At 44.7% G+C, this 20,063-nt stretch overlaps 1 protein-coding gene across 3 annotated transcripts in view; it reads left to right on the top strand.

Annotated features, from left to right (window-relative positions):
• The window catches only part of IPPK (inositol-pentakisphosphate 2-kinase), a 126,867-nt gene that overhangs the window by 67,585 nt on the left and 39,219 nt on the right, over positions 1 to 20,063 (top strand). For all 3 annotated transcript variants that reach the window (XM_069736918.1, XM_069736919.1, XM_069736920.1), the window contains 2 exons: positions 3,670 to 3,765; positions 9,464 to 9,530. In XM_069736918.1, coding sequence (XP_069593019.1) covers positions 3,670 to 3,765; positions 9,464 to 9,530 — 163 coding nt within the window. The remainder of the gene's footprint in view (positions 1 to 3,669; positions 3,766 to 9,463; positions 9,531 to 20,063) is intronic.

Here is a 20,063-nt window from a genome sequence, read left to right as displayed (position 1 = left end):
TGGGGGGGGGGACCACACCTTGTGTCCCTTTGGTGGTCTTGATCCCAGTAGATCTCTGGAGGGACATGACAGATACCCTTATCACTGACTTTGGGATTCCGGGGAGAAATCACACGATTCCAGCTGTCGCTATCGTATGTGGTATAAAATAGTAAACTGCTTTATTTGCCTAATGGAGGAAGCCGGCCTCTGTTTGCATTAAACCAGCCCAGTAACTGATTGCTTCCTCTCTAGTTGGCAAATGCAGTGCTTTCTTGCACAAACAACCTGTAGGGAATAGGTGACTGTGGCCTGAAGTCATGAAGTGTCCTAGTCTGGGTTAAGTTACTTCTAGTTTTACAGATACTGGCCATGATAGAAGTCTACAGCACCTTCATAAGTTTCCACAGCCTGAGCAATTTTTACTCATTATCTTCTTTTTCTCTTTTCTCACACTTCTGCCCATTGCACAACATTCACAGACAGAAGCGTGTAGAATCGGGAGTAATGTTTGTATTTGTAGCCATCAGTGTGGTGTCACAGTGGAGATGAGTGGTGCTGCAGATGCCGCTTATCTCTTCCTGCAGACTGTGTTATGATGGGAAATCCCTTCTCCTGTTCTGACTACTGAGTAATTGACGTGTACTCACTTTTTCCCTCCCTTCTTTTTTTTTTTTAAAGAGACACTAAACGTAAAAAGTTCACAACATACAAAAATATTGTCTCTTCCTTCATTCTCCTTCTTGTTTTCTTACTTTTATTTTTTATGTCTGATACTATAATTAGCGTTGAATCCACACATCTATGAAATCCGGACCGTTTTCTGATCATAAGTGGCCCAACTGGTGGGTGCCTTTTTACACAGTGGATATTTAAAAGTCTACATATCTCAGTTAAAATGCCAGATTTTCATCGTGTGTGTGTGTGTGTATGTATGTATATAAATATATATGTATGTAAATATAATGTTTCTTGTAGTTGATGATGAGGTTTGCGCACACGTCAGGAGGAATTTTGGTCCACTCCTCTTTGCAGATCATCTCTAAATCATTAAGCTTTTGAGGCTGTCGCTACGCAACTCGGAGCTTCAACTCCCTCCATAAGTTTTCTATGGGATTAAGGTCTGGAGACTGGCTAGGCCACTCCATGACCGTATTGTCTGTGTCAATCACTGTCACTGTAGCAGGCATAGCCGGATGGGACTTGCAACCCCATCGGACGATGCACACACACACACGCGCGCGCGCGCGCACGCACACACACACACACACACACACACACACACACACACACACACACCAGACCCCCGCGCACACACACAGACATGCGCACACACACCAAAAAAGGAAAAAAGGAAGCGGCACCGCTCGACTTATCAGAGATAATCAACTCAATGTGGGAAAATTCTGAACAATTGGTAGTCCGATCAAGAGACAGGAGGTGCTTGCGTGAAACAAAGTGTCCATGTAAACCAAAAGAGGAGGTAGAAAAAACGCAATAGCACTCACCGATCTGTGGCAGTTCAAACGTCCTTTATTAGAACATACAGCGAGCAATCTTCACGGCTCAAGGGAGGGAGTGCGACAGGCAAGACGGCTTGCCTGTCGCACTCCTACTCTCACTCCCTCCCTTGGTTTACATGCGCACACACACACTGACACAGCCCCGGAAGACCCTTCCACACAACCCCGGCAGGTCCCCGCCCACACACGCAGTCCCCGCCCACACACGCAGTCCCCGCCCACACACGCAGTCCCCGCCCACACGCGCAGTCCCCGCCCACACGCGCAGTCCCCGCCCACACGCGCAGTCCCCGCCCACACGCGCAGTCCCCGCCCACACGCGCAGTCCCCGCCCACACGCGCAGTCCCCGCCCACACGCGCAGTCCCCGCCCACACGCGCAGTCCCCGCCCACACGCGCAGTCCCCGCCCACACGCGCAGTCCCCGCCCACACGCGCAGTCCCCGCCCACACGCGCAGTCCCCGCCCACACACGCAGTCCCCGCCCACACACGCAGTCCCCGCCCACACACGCGCCAACCCTGGAGTTTTAACAGAAACATATAGACGTTTTATATTCACTGTGTATTTATATAGCCTAGTATAAATAAGTGCATACTGGAAGCTACATTATTGCTCCATGACCTGCACCTCCAACTTTATACAACAAGAAACAATGTGTAGAATAATCTAGATCAGATCTGGGCAAAGAGTGGCCCATGGTCCACATCTGGCCCTTTGGCTGTCACTGCCTGGCCTGTGGACAAGGACAGCCAAAATTTAAATCCTGTGGCGGTGCTGGGATTTCTGTAACCTCTTAGGGTATGTGCACACGTAGATGGAACTTCTGCAGATTTTTCCCACATCTGTTTGGAGAAATCCGCAGGTAAAAAGCACTGCGTTTTACCTGTGGATTTACCGCGGATTTTATGCGGTTTTGGTGCGGATTCCACCTGCGGTTTTACACCTGCGGATTCCTATTGAGGGGCAGGTGTAAACCTCTGCGGAATCCGCACAAAGAATGAACATGGTTTTCCACAGCATGTGCACTGCGGATTTTGTTTTCCATAGGTTTACATGGTACTGTAAACTCAGGGAAAACTGCTGCGAATCCGCAGCAAAATCCGCAACGTGTGCACATAGCCTTAGAGACCCAGGTCCGGTGCACACCATCCATTGCAAGCAGTGTGTGCCTGTCTGCTGAGGCCCGGCCTGCTGACGCTGTCACCAGTGTGTGCCTGTCTGAGGTGCAGCTTGCTGACGCGGTCACCAGTGTGTGCCTGTCTGCTGAGGCGCAGCCTGCTGACGCTGTCACCCAGTGTGTGCCTGTCTGCTGAGGCGTGGCCTGCTGACGCTGTCACCAGTGTGTGCCTGTCTGTTGAGGCGCAGCTTGCTGACGCGGTCACCAGTGTGTGCCTATTTGCTGAGGCGCGGCCTGCTGACGCGGTCACCAGTGTGTGCCTATTTGCTGAGGCGCGGCCTGCTGACTCTGTCACCAGTGTGTGCCTGTCTGCTGAGGCGCGGCCTGCTGATGCTGTCACTAGTGTGTGCCTGTCTGCTGAGGCGCAGCTTGCTGATGCTGTCACCAGTGTGTCCCTGTCTGCTGAGGCGTGGCCTGCTGATGCTGTCACCGGTGTGTGCCTGTCTGCTGAGGTGCGGCTTGCTGATGCTGTCACTAGTGTGTGCCTGTCTGCTGAGGCGCGGCCTGCTGATGCTGTCACCAGTGTGTGCCTGTCTGCTGAGGCGCGGCCTGCTGATGCTGTCACCAGTGTGTGCCTGTCTGCTGAGGCGCAGCTTGCTGACTCTGTCACCGGTGTGTGCCTGTCTGCTGAGGTGCGGCTTGCTGATGCTGTCACCAGTGTGTGCCTGTCTGAGGCGCTGCCCACTTTGTGCCTGCTGACGCTGTCACCAGGGTGTGCCTGATCGCTGCCTGCAGAACACCAAGAAAATTCACCGTGGCCCTGGAGGAAGTCCCTGCCGCAGCAGAATGCTGTGCTGCATAGTGGCCCTTTTAATCAGCTGAACACTAGAAGTGTTGGGATAATTGGGCTCGATTTTTAAGCTAAGAAAATATTGGTAAGAACATTTCTGTGCCTAATATTACCCTGAATATGACGGCAGGCTTTCCTTCTGTGTCTCCTCATCCACGGTCCTTGTCGTTAACATCAGTTTTTTCTTTTTTATTTCAGATGGCAGAAGAGGTTTACCAACATTTGCACAATATTCTAGATTTTGGCAAACACATAATGAAGCAGTTTTTAGGAGAAAACTACGTTCACCATGGAGTAAGTAAACTCTTCCCCAGCTGTAATGGCCACCGTCTTGTGCTTTAGTGGCCACGTGTCATCAGATCTGCTGACTGGCACCTAAAAAATATCATCATCATCGCACTCCTTGGACATGGTACTTTTCCAATTACTTACAATGGGAGTTGCACATCTGATTTCTGCAGCCTCTTACTGATCAGGGAATTTTTCATTTTTTGCGCTTTAGTTTTCTTTTCCCTTTCTTCCAAAAAACGTAACTTTTATTTTTTTAATTCCTCAGTCTACATGCACGTATGAAGTCCTGTGTTATTCTACATTACAGCTGTACACCTGGTCTTGCAAAGAGACCATTCTTTGTACTGTACTGAAATGCAAGGAAAAATGGGGGAAGAAAATCCATGTGTGGTGAAATGCTATATATATATATATATAAAAAAAAAATGCTAGTCTGCTTTTTTTGTTTTAAACTTTTTATTATGACATCTGTCAATGCCAAACTTGCATCGTTTTTTCTATTTAAAGGGTTTTTCCCACAAAGTACATTTTAATCAATAGATCTTGGAATAATAATAATTTCCACAATCGGATGTGTTTAAATAAAATGTTCCTGTGCTGAGATAATCTTATAAATGAGCCCCTGCTGTGTACTGTGTAATGGCCGTGTCTGACCGTGCAGGGACATGGTCTGATCATATCACAGCTCCCGGGCAGGGGAGTAAGCGAAAGATAATGTTTTCAATTTTTTGGTTTATTAGTGGAGCTGTTTATGGGCTTGTTTTTCCGTGGTGAGCCGTCCTATTTATTATTACCAATTTGTGGTACATATGAAGTTTTTATTGCATTTTTTAGTGATATTTCTTTTTTCCCCTCTTTATATTATTTTACCATGCAAGTTAGTTTGAATTTTTTTGTCATTTTTAACAAGGAAAGGGTGTTTTTTTTTTTTTTTTTTTTTTTACATACTGATTTATTTAAAAAAAATAAAATAATCCCCATTTTTTTTTTTTCCTTGAACCTGCAATGCTCTCATTGTATTCTGCACATTACACAATACATTGGTATTGCATTATATAGTGAAAATCTTTGGCCTCCTATGAAGTCCACCCACCGGAGTGCCACAATGGCAGTGACTGGGGCCTGCAGCAGGCCGCTGGCGACCATGGTCACTTGCTGCCCCTCAGTCACATCGTAATGGGCCTAATGGCGGTCAGTGCTCTTTAAATGCCGCCGTTACAAATTCTCAGTGGCATCTAAATGGTTAACAGCGGCTCGTACTCTGGCCTTCGCTGTTAGGCACAGATGCCGACTATGTAATATTGCCAGCATCTTTGTGCAGCATTTATTAACATCTTAATGAGGGAAGGGGTTAAACACGCAAGATTTTTTTTTGCACTGTTTGGTGTCATAAAATCTCATTATAATTATGAAAAAAAACAAACCTCAAAGAATTCAATGTCAGAAACGGTAATTACCGTATTTCAATTCATTATAAAACCTAAAAAATAGAGAGAGAGAACCATGTTTCTATGATATTATTTAACCCCTTAGTGACAGAGCCAATTTGGTACTTAATGACCAGGCCAATTTTTGCAATTCTGACCACTGTCACTTTATGAGGTTATAACTCTGGAACGCTTCAACGGATCCCGCTGATTCTGAGATTGTTTTTTCGTGACATATTGTACTTCATGTTAGTGGTAACATTTATTCGATATTACTTGCGATCATTTATGAAAAAAACGGAAATATGGCGAAAATTTTTAAAATTTTGCAATTTTCAAACTTTGTATTTTTATGCCCTTAAATCAGAGAGATATGTCACGAAAAATAGTTAATAAATAACATTTCCCACATGTCTACTTTACATCAGCACAATTTTGGAAACAAAATTTTTTTTTGTTAGGGAGTTATAAGGGTTAAAAGTTGACCAGCAATTTCTCATTTTTACAACACCATTTTTTTTTTAGGGACCACATCACATTTGAAGTCATTTTGAGGGGTCTATATGATAGAAAATAATGAAGTGTGACACCATTCTAAAAACTACACCCCTCAAGGTTCTCAAAACCACATTCAAGAAGTTTATTAACCCTTTACGTGCTTCACAGGAACTGAAACAATGTGGAAGGAAAAAATGAACATTTAACTTTTTTTTTGCAAACATCTTAATTCAGAACCATTTTTTTTATTTTCACAAGTGTAAAAACAGAAATGTAACCATAAATTTTGTTATGCAATTTCTCCTGAATACGCCAATACCCCATATGTGGGGGTAAACCACTGTTAGGGCGCACCGCAGAACTTAGAAGTGAAGGAGCGCCGTTTGACTTTTTCAATGCAGAATTGGCTGGAATTGAGATCGGACGCCATGTCACATTTAGAGAGCCCCTGATGTGCCTAAACAGTGGAAACTCCCCACAAGTGACACCATTTTGGAAACTAGACCCCTTAAGGAACTTATCTAGATGTGTGGCGAGCACTTTGAACCCCCATGTGCTTCACAGAAGTTTATAACGTAGAGCCGTGAAAAAAAAAAATCGCATTTTTTCTACAAAAATGATCTTTTTGCCCACAAATTTTTATTTTCACAAGGGTAACAGGAGAAATTAGACCACAAAAGTTGTTGTGCAATTTCTCCTGAGTACGCTGATACCCAATATGTGGGGGTAAACAACTGTTAGGGCGCACCGCAGAGCTTGGAAGAGAAGGAGTGCCGTTTTACTTTTTCAATGTAGAATTGGCTGGAATTGAGATCGGACGCCATGTCACGTTTAGAGAGCCCCTGATGTGCCTAAACAGTGGAAACCCCCCACAAGTGACACCATTTTGGAAACTAGACCCCTTAAGGAACTTATCTAGATGTGTGGTGAGAACCTTGAATGCCCAAGTGCTTCACAGAAGTTTATAATGCAGAGCCGTGAAAATAAAAAATATTTTTTTTTTTCCACAAAAAAGATTTTTTAGCCCCCAAGTTTTTATTTTCACAAGGGTAACAAGAGAAATTGGACTGCAATAGTTGTTGTCCAATTTGTCCTGAGTATGCTGGTACCCCATATGTGGGGGTAAACCACTGTTTGGGCGCACGGCAGAGCTCGGAAGGAAGGAGCGCCGTTTTGGAATGCAGACTTTGATAGAATGGTCTGCGGGTATTATGTTGCGTTTGCAGAGCCCCTGATGTACCTAACCAGTAGAAACCCTCCACAAGTGACCCCATTTTGGAAACTAGACCCCCCAAGGAACTTATCTAGATGTGTGGTGAGAACTTTGAATGCCCAAATGCTTCACAGAAGTTTAGAATGCAGAGTCGTGAAAATAAAAAATATTTTTTTTTCCACAAAAAAGATATTGTAGCCCCCAAGTTTTTATTTTTACAAGGGTAACAGGAGAAATTGGACTGCAATAGTTGTTGTCCAATTTATCCCGAGTACGCTGATGCGCCATATGTGGGGGTAACCCACTGTTTGGGCGCACAGCAGAGCTCAGAAGGGAGGGAGCACCATTTGACTTTTTGAGCGCAAAATTGGCTGTCGTATTTGGAGACCCCCTGATGTACCTAAACAGTGGAAACCCCCCAATTCTAGCTCCAACCCTAACCCCAACACACCCCTAACCCTAATCCCAACCTGATCCATAATCCTAATCACTAACCCTAACCATAATCACAACCCTTACCCCAAAACAACCCTAATGTCAACCCTAACCATAACCCTAATCAAAACCCTAAATCCAACACACCCCTAATCCTAATCTCAACCCTAACCTCAAACCTAACCCTAATCCCAATACACCCCTAATCACAACCCTAACCTTAACCCTAATCCCAAACCTAACCCTAATCCCAAGCGTAACCCTAATCCAAACCCTAACCCTAATCCCAGCTCTAACCCTAACTTTAGCCCCAACCCTAGCCCTAACTTTAGCCCTAACCCTAACCCTAGCCCTAAGGCTACTTTCACACTTGCGTCGTTTGGCATTCCGTCGCAATCCGTCCTTTTGGACAAGAAACGGATCCTGCAAATGTGCCCGCAGGATGCGTTTTTTGCCCATAGACTTGTATTGCCGACGGATCGTGACGGATGGCCACACGTCGCGTCCGTCGTGCACTGGATCAGTTGGGTTTTGGCGGAGCGTCGGCACAAAAAAACGTTCAATGAAACGTTTTTTTGTACGTCGCATCCGCCATTTCTGACCGCGCATGCGTGGCCGTAACTCCGCCCCCTCCTCCCCAGGACATAGATTGGGCAGCGGATGCGTTGAAAAACTACAGCTGCTGCCCACGTTGTGCACAATTTTCACAACGTGCGTCGGTATGTCGGGCCGACGCATTGCGACGGCCCCGTACCGACGTAAGTGTGAAAGAAGCCTAACCCTAAGTTTAGCCCCAACCCTAACCCTAAATTTAGCCCCAACCCTAACCCTAAATTTAGCCCTAACCCTACCCCTAACCCTACCCCTAACCGTAACCCTACCCCTAACCCTACCCCTAACCCTACCCCTAATTTTAGCCCCAACTGCTGTTCTCCTGCCGGCCGGCAGATGGAGACAGATGGCGGGCGCACTGGGCATGCGTCCGCCATGTTCTTCTGCCGGCGGCCAGGAGGAGCAGCAAGAGGATCCAGGGACCTAGGTGAGTATGCTAGGGTCCCCGAATCCCCCTATTTCTCTGTCCTCTGATGTGTGATCACATCAGAGGACAGAGAATTACACTTTACTTTTTTTTTTTTTTTTTTTTTTGCGGTCGCCGGTAAACAGTTAATTACCGGCGATCGCAAAACAGGGGTCGGTAATACCGACCCCGATCATGCTCTTTGGGGTCTCGGCTACCCCCGGCAGCCGAGACCCCAAAGATTCTCCCGGTGCCGGACGGCGGGCGCACTGCGCATGCGCCCGCCATTTTGAAGATGGCAGCGCCCACCGGGAGACACGAGGAGCATCGGGGGAGCTAGGTGAGTATTGGGGGGCCACCTGGGACCCCTTTTCTCTGTCCTCCGATGTGCGATCACATCGGAGGACAGAGAAATTAAAAAGAGATCGCTTTTTTTTTTTTTTTGCGATCGCCGGTAAACGGTTAATTACCGGCGATCGCAAATGCGGGGTGGGTTAAAAACCCCCCGAATCATGTTCTCTGGGGTCTCGGCTACCCTCGGCATCCGAGACCCCGGAGAAAATCGGCCTCTGGGGGGCGCTATGGACTTTTTCCACAGCGCCGTTAATTAACGGCGCTGTGGTTTAAGTACCCTTAGCGGCCGCCGTTAAAAGGCGTATCGGCGGTCGCTAAGGGGTTAACGTACTGAATTCTTGCTGTTTTCGGTGGTAATCTGCTTATGGCTGGCCGTGTTGCAATGAAAAGATTCCATTTGTTATAAATCTGGAAGCAGATGTCCGTTGAGAGCAGATGATTATTCCATGGAAGCCCCCACTTCCTCCCTGCCCAGCGACCTCTGCTCGGGTCACCGAGCATGCCCACAGCACACTGACCAGACCCCAGTTTCTCTCCTTGAGTGATGTCAACAGCGCCGAATATTTTCTGTCCGCCATATTTACGTACATAAATAAAATCCACAATAGGCCAAAAGCCAAGATCTGCATTTCATTCAATGGTTTTAGTTGGTAAAAACTGATATATTCTCTTGAAGTCAGGAATGCAGATTTTGATTTGTTTGGCTTGTTAGTGAATTCTCGGTTTTTACCCGGCTTGTGGTGATTTATTTTACAGGATGTGGTGCAATTACCCTTGGATTTTCTGAAGCGCCTCTGTGTGAAAGTGCAGTCGGAGAGGCCAGGTAAGTGGCTGACTGTGGTGCAATCAGTGGTTACTCATTTCCTTGTCATCTCCTTTATCGTGGTGCTGAAATCCACCCCCACATGAAGACATTGCTGCGCACACCTATATACCGGTGTCCGATCTCTAGGTACAGTCACACATCTGTGGGGCACATCCTACTGTCCTCCGATTTGTCTTTTTTTCTTAGGCTGCACATTGACAATGAACCACACACACTCGCACATATATACCTTATTTTCCAGATTATAAGACACACTTTTTTTTTTTTATCCTAATTTTTTTGGGGAAAATTGGGGTGCGTCTTATAATCCAAATTGTAGCTGTGGTGGAGCTTACCGGCTGCTGTGCAGCGGGGTCCCAGGGTCGCTGCTACCGGAAGCTTCTGGAGGAGGCAAAATCGGGCTAGTACCACGAGGTGTTGAGCGGTGCGCGGCCTCCATTGACATTTTGTGACAACGTGGAGTCCTGCACCTTCCATACTCTTCTTTGAGGTGGACTCTGAGGAAAATGGCTGCCAGGGGCACAGGTGGAAATTGGGATTTTTGCACCAAGATCTCAGCTCCCAAGACCTCAATTGCACATGCACCGCCTCCGGCGGCCATTTTCCCGGAGTCCATCACATTAGAAAGTATGGAAGGTGCGGGGCTCTGGGCTGTAACAAAATGTCGGCGGAGCCCCCGCACCACTGAACATTTCATCGTACCAGCCTGAGGCCTCTGTAGCCATGGCCCAACTCCTGCCGCCGCTGCATCCTACCAGCCTGGAGACGGCAGCATCTCCTGCATCTGCCAGCAGCGACACAACCTACAATATTCTTCCAAAATTAATTTTTGCTTCCAGAACGACAATAAAGCATTTAAACCTACAAAAATATATAGTCCAAATTCTCAAATTTCTAAGAATAATATTATTAGGGACTATATAACACAATAGAAGCAAATAGCCAAAGTTTATAAATATAACAAACTTTTTATTTAAATATTATAAACGATAACATCATATCCACAGTAAATCCGTGAGTATCACCGATAGCAGACAGAAAAACAGGAGACAAGAAATTTTGCCAGGCAGCAAAACGCAGGGTGAAAACCACACCACATTGAATTCCTAAATATATAAACTGCCCCGGTCTGAGATACCATATAAGTAGACAACCATGGCAATTAAGTCACAATGGACTCAAAAAGGAAGGGGTTCAAACAAAGTATAATGGAATTAGAGTAATGTGTCATGTTCACAAGAGTAAGGGTACCGTCACACTATAACATTTCGATCGCTACGACGGTACGATTCGTGACGTTCCAGCGATATCGTTACGATATCGCTGTGTCTGACACGCAGCAGCGATCAGGGATCCTGCTGAGAATCGTACGTCGTAGCAGATCGCTTAGAACTTTCTTTCATCGCTGGATCTCCCGCTGTCATCGCTAGATCGGTGTGTGTGACACCGATCTAGCGATCTAGCGATGCGATCCAGCGATGCGTTCGCTTGTAACCAGGGTAAACATCGGGTAACTAAGCGCAGGACCGCGTAGTTACCCGATGTTTACCCTGGTTACAAGAGTTAAACTAAAAAAAACCAAACAGCACATACTTACATTCTGGTGTCCGTCAGGTCCCTTGCCGTCTGCTTCCAGCACTGTGACTGCCGGCCGTAAAGTGAAAGCAGAGCACAGCGGCTGTGCTTTCACTTTCACTTTACAGCCGGCAGTCACAGTGCGGGAAGCAGAGACTGCAAGGGACCTGACGGACACCAGATGTAAGTATGTGCTGTTTTTTTTTTTTTAGTTTTACACTTGTAACCAGGGTAAACATCGGGTAACTAAGCGCGGTCCTGCGCTTAGTTACCCGATGTTTACCCTGGTTACCCAGGGACCTCGGCATCGTTGGTCGCTGGAGAGCTGTCTGTGTGACAGCTCCCCAGCGACCACACTACGATTTACCTACGATCACGGCCAGGTCATATCGCTGGTCGTGATCGTAGGTAAATCATATAGTGTGACGGTACCCTAACTAACCAGATTGAACCTCTAGCACAACAGGTAGAAAGTAAATATACAATGGTATGTTAAATTGCTATACCTGTAGCCATGGTTAGTCTATGAAGGGTGGGTAGGTCCTGCTGCCGTGCTGCCAAGCGCCTCGACGCGCGTTTCGCCCGATGAGCTTTGTCAGGAGGCGTGGCTAGTGCGGCAGGAGAAGTTCCCTATACAGTGCGTACAATTTGGATTTAATAGACGGCCGGTGTGTGGTGTACCGCAGGTGTAATAGTGCCGATGATGTCATCAGAGCGGGCGTTTATCTAAGACATTTGTCTAATAGGAAATGCAAGGATTAACTGACTATCAGAATGTAAAAAAGGACCTTCCAAATTTTGCACCAATAGCATTACTCATAAGCGGTCATGTGATGCAGTCACATGGATATTGAAAGCATCAATAGTGTGCAGAAGGACCTTCCGATTTGGGCCAATGAGAGTGCTTCTTCATGGTCACATGGGGCCCATGGTATAAACTGTTGATATGATGTTATCGTTTATAATATTTAAATAAAGTTTATTATATTTATAAACTTTGGCTATTTGCTTCTATTGTGTTATATAGCCCCTAATAATATTATTCTGAGAAATTTGAGAATTTGGACTATATATTTTTGTAGGTTTAAATCTACCAGCAGCGACCCTGCCACCTGGGACCCCACTCCATCACTGCTATCCCCCAGGTAAACTACCGCAAAAGCAAATTATAACACGCATCATTTTATTTAAAAAAAAATGTATTTACAGCCCCAAAATTTGGAGTGCATCTTATAAACTGGGGCGTCTTATAATCCGCAAAATACGGTATACATTTTTTCAAAAACTGATCAGTGTTTGGCCTGTGAGACGCGACATCTGCTATTTCCATCCATTTTGTGGAACAGACTCTGCCATTAACACCTTAATGCATGATGATGTATGTTGTAGTTGGTATGAGCACATGTGGAGAGGGATGGATCATGAGCTGAGCTCCCTCCACACACAGGAAATGCCGGATATTTGACAGTGTCACACGTAACGCTTCTTATATTTGGTATATTTGCATCCATATAGCTCAGCCTCCTGTTTTCTTTCCTTCAACCTCTATATTATTTCCTCGCTATCATCCTGCAATGTTATTCCTGTGCATCCCCCGATGCATCAGTTCAGCATCACATGACCAACTGCTGGGATGACTCTGCTCATCAATCTTTATAGATTTTTCTTAAAGGTAATCTGTCAGCAGGTTTGTTTTGCTATTGATTCTGAGAGCAGCATGATGTAGGGGCAGAGATCCTGATTACAGGGATATGCCCATTATTAAGCTGTGTGCTGTAGTTCAATACAATCGGTTTTTATCATAAGATTATCATAGCTGAACTACTAATTACATGCAGGCAAGTGAGGCTAATCTGAGTTACCTCACCACTGATTGGCAACTTGCTGACAATGCACAGTGTAACCCCAAAGCTGTCAATCAGTAGTGTGGGCAGGGTTATGCACAGCCCACAAGTCATAGCTGTGGGACATCTACATCAGAGGAAATGAGGATTCTATCAAAGCTGCACCAAGCATCCTAGTGACACATCCTGGAGTGGGGGTCTCTGGCTTTACATTATGCTGCAATCTGATTCCAGAGGAAAAACAAGCTGACAGATTACCTTTAAATAAACTAATTTATATATATATAAAGCTGTGTGTGTATGTATCAAGCCAAGCCTACTCCGCATAGCCACATTCACTCCACACCCAAAGCCCTGCCCACACGACCCACGTTGTTAGTGCACACGGGCGGAGACACTTTCACCTCGAAAGCCATCCTGCAAAACTCACCGGCTGCGACATCCCAGCCGCTGCGAGCTACAGTCAGGGCCGCCGCCTTCAGAGTATCAGTGCGCGGCAGGCACAGGCCACATCTAGCTCCGTCGTGTCTAGAATGGAGTTGCTCCTGTGAGGCAAGACGTCAAGGGAAAGGGAGGAGCCTCATGGATTACACCGCTGTGCTCATAACAGGAAGTTCCTGTGCACGAGTGAGGTGGAAATGAGAGGAGTGAGGTGGAAATGAGAGGAGTGAGGTGGAAATGAGAGGAGTGAGGTGGAAATGAGAGGAGTGAGGTGGAAATGAGAGGAGTGAGGTGCTGCTGTAGTATGAGGCTGTGTATAAGGCCCCATTCACACGTTCAGTATTTGGTCAGTATTTTACCTCAGTATTTATAAGCCAAAACAACGAGTGGGAGAAAATTACAGAAGTGGTGACATGTTTCTAATATACTTTTCCTCTGATTGTTTTACTCCAAGCTTTAGCTTACAAATACTGAGGTAAAAATACTGACCAAATAACATGTGAATGAGAAAAACCAAAAATGTTGTTCATCAAAAGTCTCTTGAATGAGTTGAAAATAAAATACTATCAATATTTGGCTAATCATTTAGTTAACTTGTGTTGCAAATCTGTAGTGTTGAATATATAATGGGAAATGTTTTTATGTGCAATATAATCATTATCATTTGTTATAACAAACCATAGTTTGTTACTAGGCCTGGGCAACGCTCAGCTAGTCTACTATATAATTGTCTAAGGGTCACTTCCGTCTGTCTGTCTTTCTTTCGGTCACAGATATTCATTGGTCACGACCTCTGTCTGTCATGGAAATCCAAGTCGCTGATTGGTCGCGGCAAAACAGCCACGACCAATCCGCGACCGGTACAGTGCAGCGGAAAAATGTCCGCTCCTTACTCCCCGCAGTCAGTGCCCGGCGCCCGCTCCGTACTCCCCTCCAGTCGGCGCTCACACAGGGTTAATGGCTGCGTTACACCGCGTTATAACACACTCCATTAACGCTGCTATTAACCCTGTGTGACCAACTTTTTACTATTGATGATGCGTATGCAGCATCAATAGTAAAAAGATCTAATTGTACAAATAATAATGAAAAAAAAGGTTATTCTCACCCTCCGACGTGGTGCTGTCCTCAGGAGTGCAAGCGGCAGGTTCCGGTGGCAAGGATGCTATGCGAGAAGGACCTTCCATGGCGTCACGGTCATGTGACCGCGACGTCATCACAGGTCCTGCGCTCATACCAACCCTGGGACCGGAAGCTGCCATGTGCACCGCACACAAGCGCCAGAACTACAAGGAGCCCTCGGAACGCGAGTATATGTTTATTTTTTATTTTAAGTCTTTTTTTACCCTGTTACATACGTGGCTGGGCAATATACTACGTGGCTGGGCAATATTCTATGTGACTGGGCAATATACTACGTGGCTGGGCAATATACTACGTGGGCGGTGCAATATACTACGTGGACATGCATATTCTAGAATACCCGATGCGTTAGAATCGGGCCACCATCCAGTATATTATAAGTACAGTATGAATTCAGAATGCTGAACTGAAATTTCTTCCCCCTATTACTGGGTGAAAGGAGCTGTGCAGTCATTATCTGGGATAGTAACTTCTGTCTTCCAGTTTTTGGAGAATTCCCAAGTACATTTGTCTTTTGTTCAGCCGAGTTGCAAAAAAATAAATAAATAAAAGGTGGTCAAAATAATCATATGTACCCCAAAATCACAGCAGTAAAACTAAATCTAGGCCCACAAAAAATGAGCTCTCACACAGTATTCGTCAATTGACAATTAAAATAATTTATTTTTGGCTGCCATGTTATGAGACCCATAGCTTTTTAACCCCTTTCTGCCAGCTGATGGGATAGTACGTCACCTGGCAGACTCCCCTGCTTTGAGGTGGGCTCTGGCTGTGAGCCCACCTCAAAGCCGTGACATGTCAGCGCGTAATGGGCGCAAGCGGAATCGCGATAAGCCCGCGCCTATTAACTAGTTGAATGCCGCTGTCAAAGTCTGACAAGACAAGCGCCGCCGGCCGCAAGCGCTCGCACTGCTGACCCCCGTCAGGGGGTCAGCGGTGCATTGCCATAACAACCAGAGGTCTCCTTGAGGCCTCTATGGTTGTTGATGGCAGATTGCTTTGAGCGCCACCCTGTGGTCGGCACTCAAAGCAATGCTGCATTTCTGCTACATAGGTGATCAAGTTGTGCATGCTTCTAGCCTGCTATGGAGGCTATTGAAGAAGGCAAAAAAAAAAAAAAAAGTGTTTAAAAATATAAAAGTTCAAATCACCCCCCTTTTGCCCCAATTAAAATAAAACAAGGATAAAAAAATCAAGCATACACATATTTGGTATCGCCGCGTTCAGAATCGCCCGATCTATCAATTAAAAAAAGAGTAACCTGATCGTCAAACGGCGTAGTGAGAAAAAAAATCAAAACGACAAAATTACGTTTTTTTGGTAACTGCAACATTGCATTAAAATGCAATAACGGGCGATCAAAAAAACATATCTGCACCAAAATGGTATCATTAAAAACATCAGGTCGGCACGCAAAAAATAAGCCCTCACCCAACCCCAGATCATGAAAAATGGAGACGCTACGGGTATCGGAAAATTGCGCAGTTTTTTTTTTTTATAGCAAAGTTTGGATTTTTTTTTTCCACCACTTAGATAAGAGAACCTAGACATGTTTGTGTGTCTATGAACTCGTAATGACCTGGAGAAACATAATGGCAGGTCAGTTTTAGCATTTAGTGAACCTAGCAAAAAAGCCAAACAAAAAACTAGTGTGGGATTGCACTTTTTTTTGCAATTTCATTGCACTTGGATTTTTTTTCCATTGTCTGTTACACAACCTGGTAAAACCAATGGTATCGTTCAAAAGTACAACTCGTCCCGCAAAATATAAGCCCTCACATGACCAGATTGACGGAAAAATGAAAAAGTTATGGCTCTGGGAAGGAGGGGAGCGAAAAACGAAAATGAAAAAAGCTGCTGGGGTTAAGGGGCTAAAATCCCCAGGCCTTTTTTTTTTTTCCTTCTAAAGTGTAGAAAAACCCTCAAAAACCTAAAACAAAAAAACCCACAAACTATATAGATTTGCTGTTGCCGTATTTATTTTGACCTACTCAATAAAGATGTGTGTGTTATAGACATCTAGATATCGATAGCTTCAATACATATCTCTATTTAATGCTATATTATAATCCAGACCAGTGTTTCTCAACTCCGGTCCTCAAGCTCCGCCAACAGGTCACGTTTTCAGGATTTCCTTAGTATCGCAGGGGTGATAATTTCATCACCTGCTCAAGCATTAATTCCATCACCTGGGCAATACTAAGGAAATCCTGAAAACATGACCTGTTGGTGGCTCTTGAGGACTGGAGTTGAGAAATACTAACCTAGACTATTTTCTAATATAAGGTACTTGAATTTATAAAGTGTGAAGAGTAGTGATGAGCGAGTATACTCGTTGCTCGGGTGGTCTCTGAGTATTTATGACTGCTCGGAGATTTAGTTTTCATTGCCTCAGCTGAATGATTTACAGTTACTAGCCAGGCTGAGTACATGTGGGGGTTGCCTGGTTGCTAGGGAACCCCCACATGTAATCAAGCTGGCTAGTAGCTGTAAATCATTCAGCTGCTGCTGCTGAAAACTAAATCTCCGAGCAGTCATAAATACTCGAAGACCACCCGAGCGTGCTCCGGAAAACCCGAGCAACGAGTATACTCGCTCATCACTAGTAAATAGGCAGAAGGATTAAAGGGGTGGTTCGAAATGCATATTATTCCTAAATCCCGATCTATTTAATGCTATTATCTAAAGTATTTGTTAATATACTTGACTTAAGAAATTTCTTATCATTCCTTAACTACACTATCTAATTAATTTTCTTTGTTTTTCCTACTTTTTCATGCTTCTATTAATAATCCCAGTGCATGCTCGGATACTCTAACAAAAGCGTCATCAGAGGACACATGCTAGAGCATCTGCTTCCTCCCTGCAATGAAGCGTCATCATTATTTTTATTTATTTATTTTTTTTACTACCTTTTTGATGAAACTTTGTACTAGAATCGTAGTGCATGTTGGAATTAATCAAACAGAAGGGGGCAAATGCTGCAGTCACTGCCATAGCCCCTACCCCCACCTTTGTTTCAATGGCTGAGGTAGTCTCTCCTCTGTCACTTTGCAATATGTGCAGTGACAGTGCGCTCTGTTGCTGGCTCAGATCAGTAGTAAAGAGCCAGAAAGAAAACACGTTGTCAGTGCGCGTTGTCAGAATACCCCGCATGCAGAGACCAGTAACGTCACTAATTGGGGAACCACGCTTGTCTCTGCTTGCCAGATACTCTGACAACGTGAACTGACAGTGCGCTCTCTTGTCAGCTCTTTACTATGTACCTGAGCCGTCGACAGAGCGCACTCTCAGTGCCCTTATTGCATAGTGACAGAGCAGGGACTAGCTCGGCCCCTGAAACAAAGGTCACTGATGATGCTTGAGTTTACGGTGGGGGTAGGGGCTATGGCGGTGACTGCAGCATTTGCCCCCCTGATGGCTCTTCTGTTTGATTAATTCCAACATGCGCTAGGATTCTAATACAAAGTTTCATCAAAAAGGTAGTAAAAAAAAAAGCAATTAGCGTAGAAAATAGTGTAGATTATGGCATTAAATAGATATGGATCGATGTTGAAAACTAATATATCAGACCGCCACTTTAATCCTCCTGATTCGTCACACTTTATTTGTGCAGTATTTGATTAGCATAAATGCATGTCAGAAACCAATGGCAGAATTGCTGTTCTTTTCTATTATTTCCCTTAAAGATGTAATAGAATTTAATTACTAAGTTATATGTACCCCAAAACGATGCCACTGACCAATACAAGTTGTTGTAGAAAAAAAAAAAAAAGCTCTGTTTGGAAGTAAAAATAAAACACTTATGACTAAATGAATGCACTATGAAAAATGAAGAACAAGAACAATGTAAAATCCTCCCTGAAGGGGTTATATGGCGTCACTATGTGCACACTGACAATGACCGTCACATCAGTGTGAAGAGTGGTAGGAGCTGCTGTATGGGGAGGCCAGATAAGACCCTTTATATATGACTGCTGCATGCTCTCTACATGATACCGTGTGCTGCCTTCAGGGAACATACAGCAGCTGGTGCCAGGAAGGTTAAGTGGTGAGGCAGGTCTGGAGAAATGAGAACTCTGGGTCCATGCATTCTCGATGGGCGGATAAAAAAAAAACCCAAAACTTGGTTGTAGGTTTTCCAGGCTAAACATAAATTTCTGCCGGGCGCCTTTCTCCCTGCGGATTGCTGAATCCTGACAGTGTGCAGTATGGTCATGTGATGTGTTTTCCATGCTTGTGGTCATGGGCTGACCCAACTTTTCCACTTCTTTGGTCTGGGCTACCCTGCAACTTTTTGTAGTGCTATTGATTTAATTTTAACTATTTTGGCTACAACATTAGCAGCCATTAGTGAGGAATCCTAACACTGAGCATATTACGAATAACTAAAGCAATTGTTACCATCCACCTCTCGTGTCTCCCCTTTTCCTCATAGTTTGTAAGCTTGCGAGCAGGGCCCTCACTCCTCCTGGTATCTGTTTTGAACTGTATTTCTGTTATGCTGTAATGTCTATTGTCTGTACAAGTCCCCTCTATAATTTGTAAAGCGCTGCGGAATATGTTGGCGCTATATAAATAAAAATTATTATTATTATTATTATTATTATTTTTACACCCTGTGCAAATGTAACAATCTGCTATGAGAAACAACAAAGAACCTCATGTATGAAAATCCATAAATATGCGCCTTACATATGGAAGGTAAGAGTATTAGTCTATCTTAACCAAATTTAAAGGAATGACATAAAACCATAATACATATAAAAATGCCTTTATTCAAAATATATAGTGGGCAGAATGGCACATACAAAAGTGTGCCTGTACCTGGAGACACTGCAGAAATGTATTTTTAGCCAGAAAAATTTCATTAAACAACTTTTTTGACTTACTAAAACTATCTTCCCCTGGTATTCAGAATACGTCACTCCTAGGGCTATGCTCGCATCGCATTCTAAGCATGAGTTTAATGTGTACACTGGATTTTACGCTACATGGATGTGACGAATACCAGCACGTATAGCCAGGATTTCACCAGTATACATCATCCAGTTATAATAAACCATTTATCTGCTCCATTTCCCTGTAACTCTTGTGCCCAGACGTAATATGGACAACGATTCATCCATAAAATGCATATAAGAAAAATCACTGATGTTTAAGTGAGGCCTTAAAGGGGTTGTCCGGCCTTGGGCTGCAAGTCTGCAGTCACTTTGACTGTAGGTTTGTGAATACTCACATCGCACACATTGCCGGCTGTAAGGATTCTCCTGTGCTTGGAATGTGACCGCAAATATGTGATATGCATACACCCGGCCACATTCTGACTAGACGCGCGTGACCTCACTCTAGTCACTTGTGTTTAGCGAGGCTGGGCACGGCTAGTCGTAATGTGGCTGGAAGTATGCAAATTTCATTCTTCACCGGAGAATCCTCATAGCATGCAGTGTGCGCAGTGTGAACATTCACAGGTCTGCAGTCACTCTAAGGCCCATTTAATGTTAGTGTGTTTTTTTTTTTTGTTTGT

Source organism: Ranitomeya imitator, chromosome 8, assembly GCF_032444005.1.
Source record: "Ranitomeya imitator isolate aRanImi1 chromosome 8, aRanImi1.pri, whole genome shotgun sequence".
Lineage (NCBI taxonomy): Eukaryota > Metazoa > Chordata > Amphibia > Anura > Dendrobatidae > Ranitomeya > Ranitomeya imitator.
Note: the sequence above shows the minus strand (reverse complement) of the source record. Positions and strands in the feature narration are given on the sequence as shown.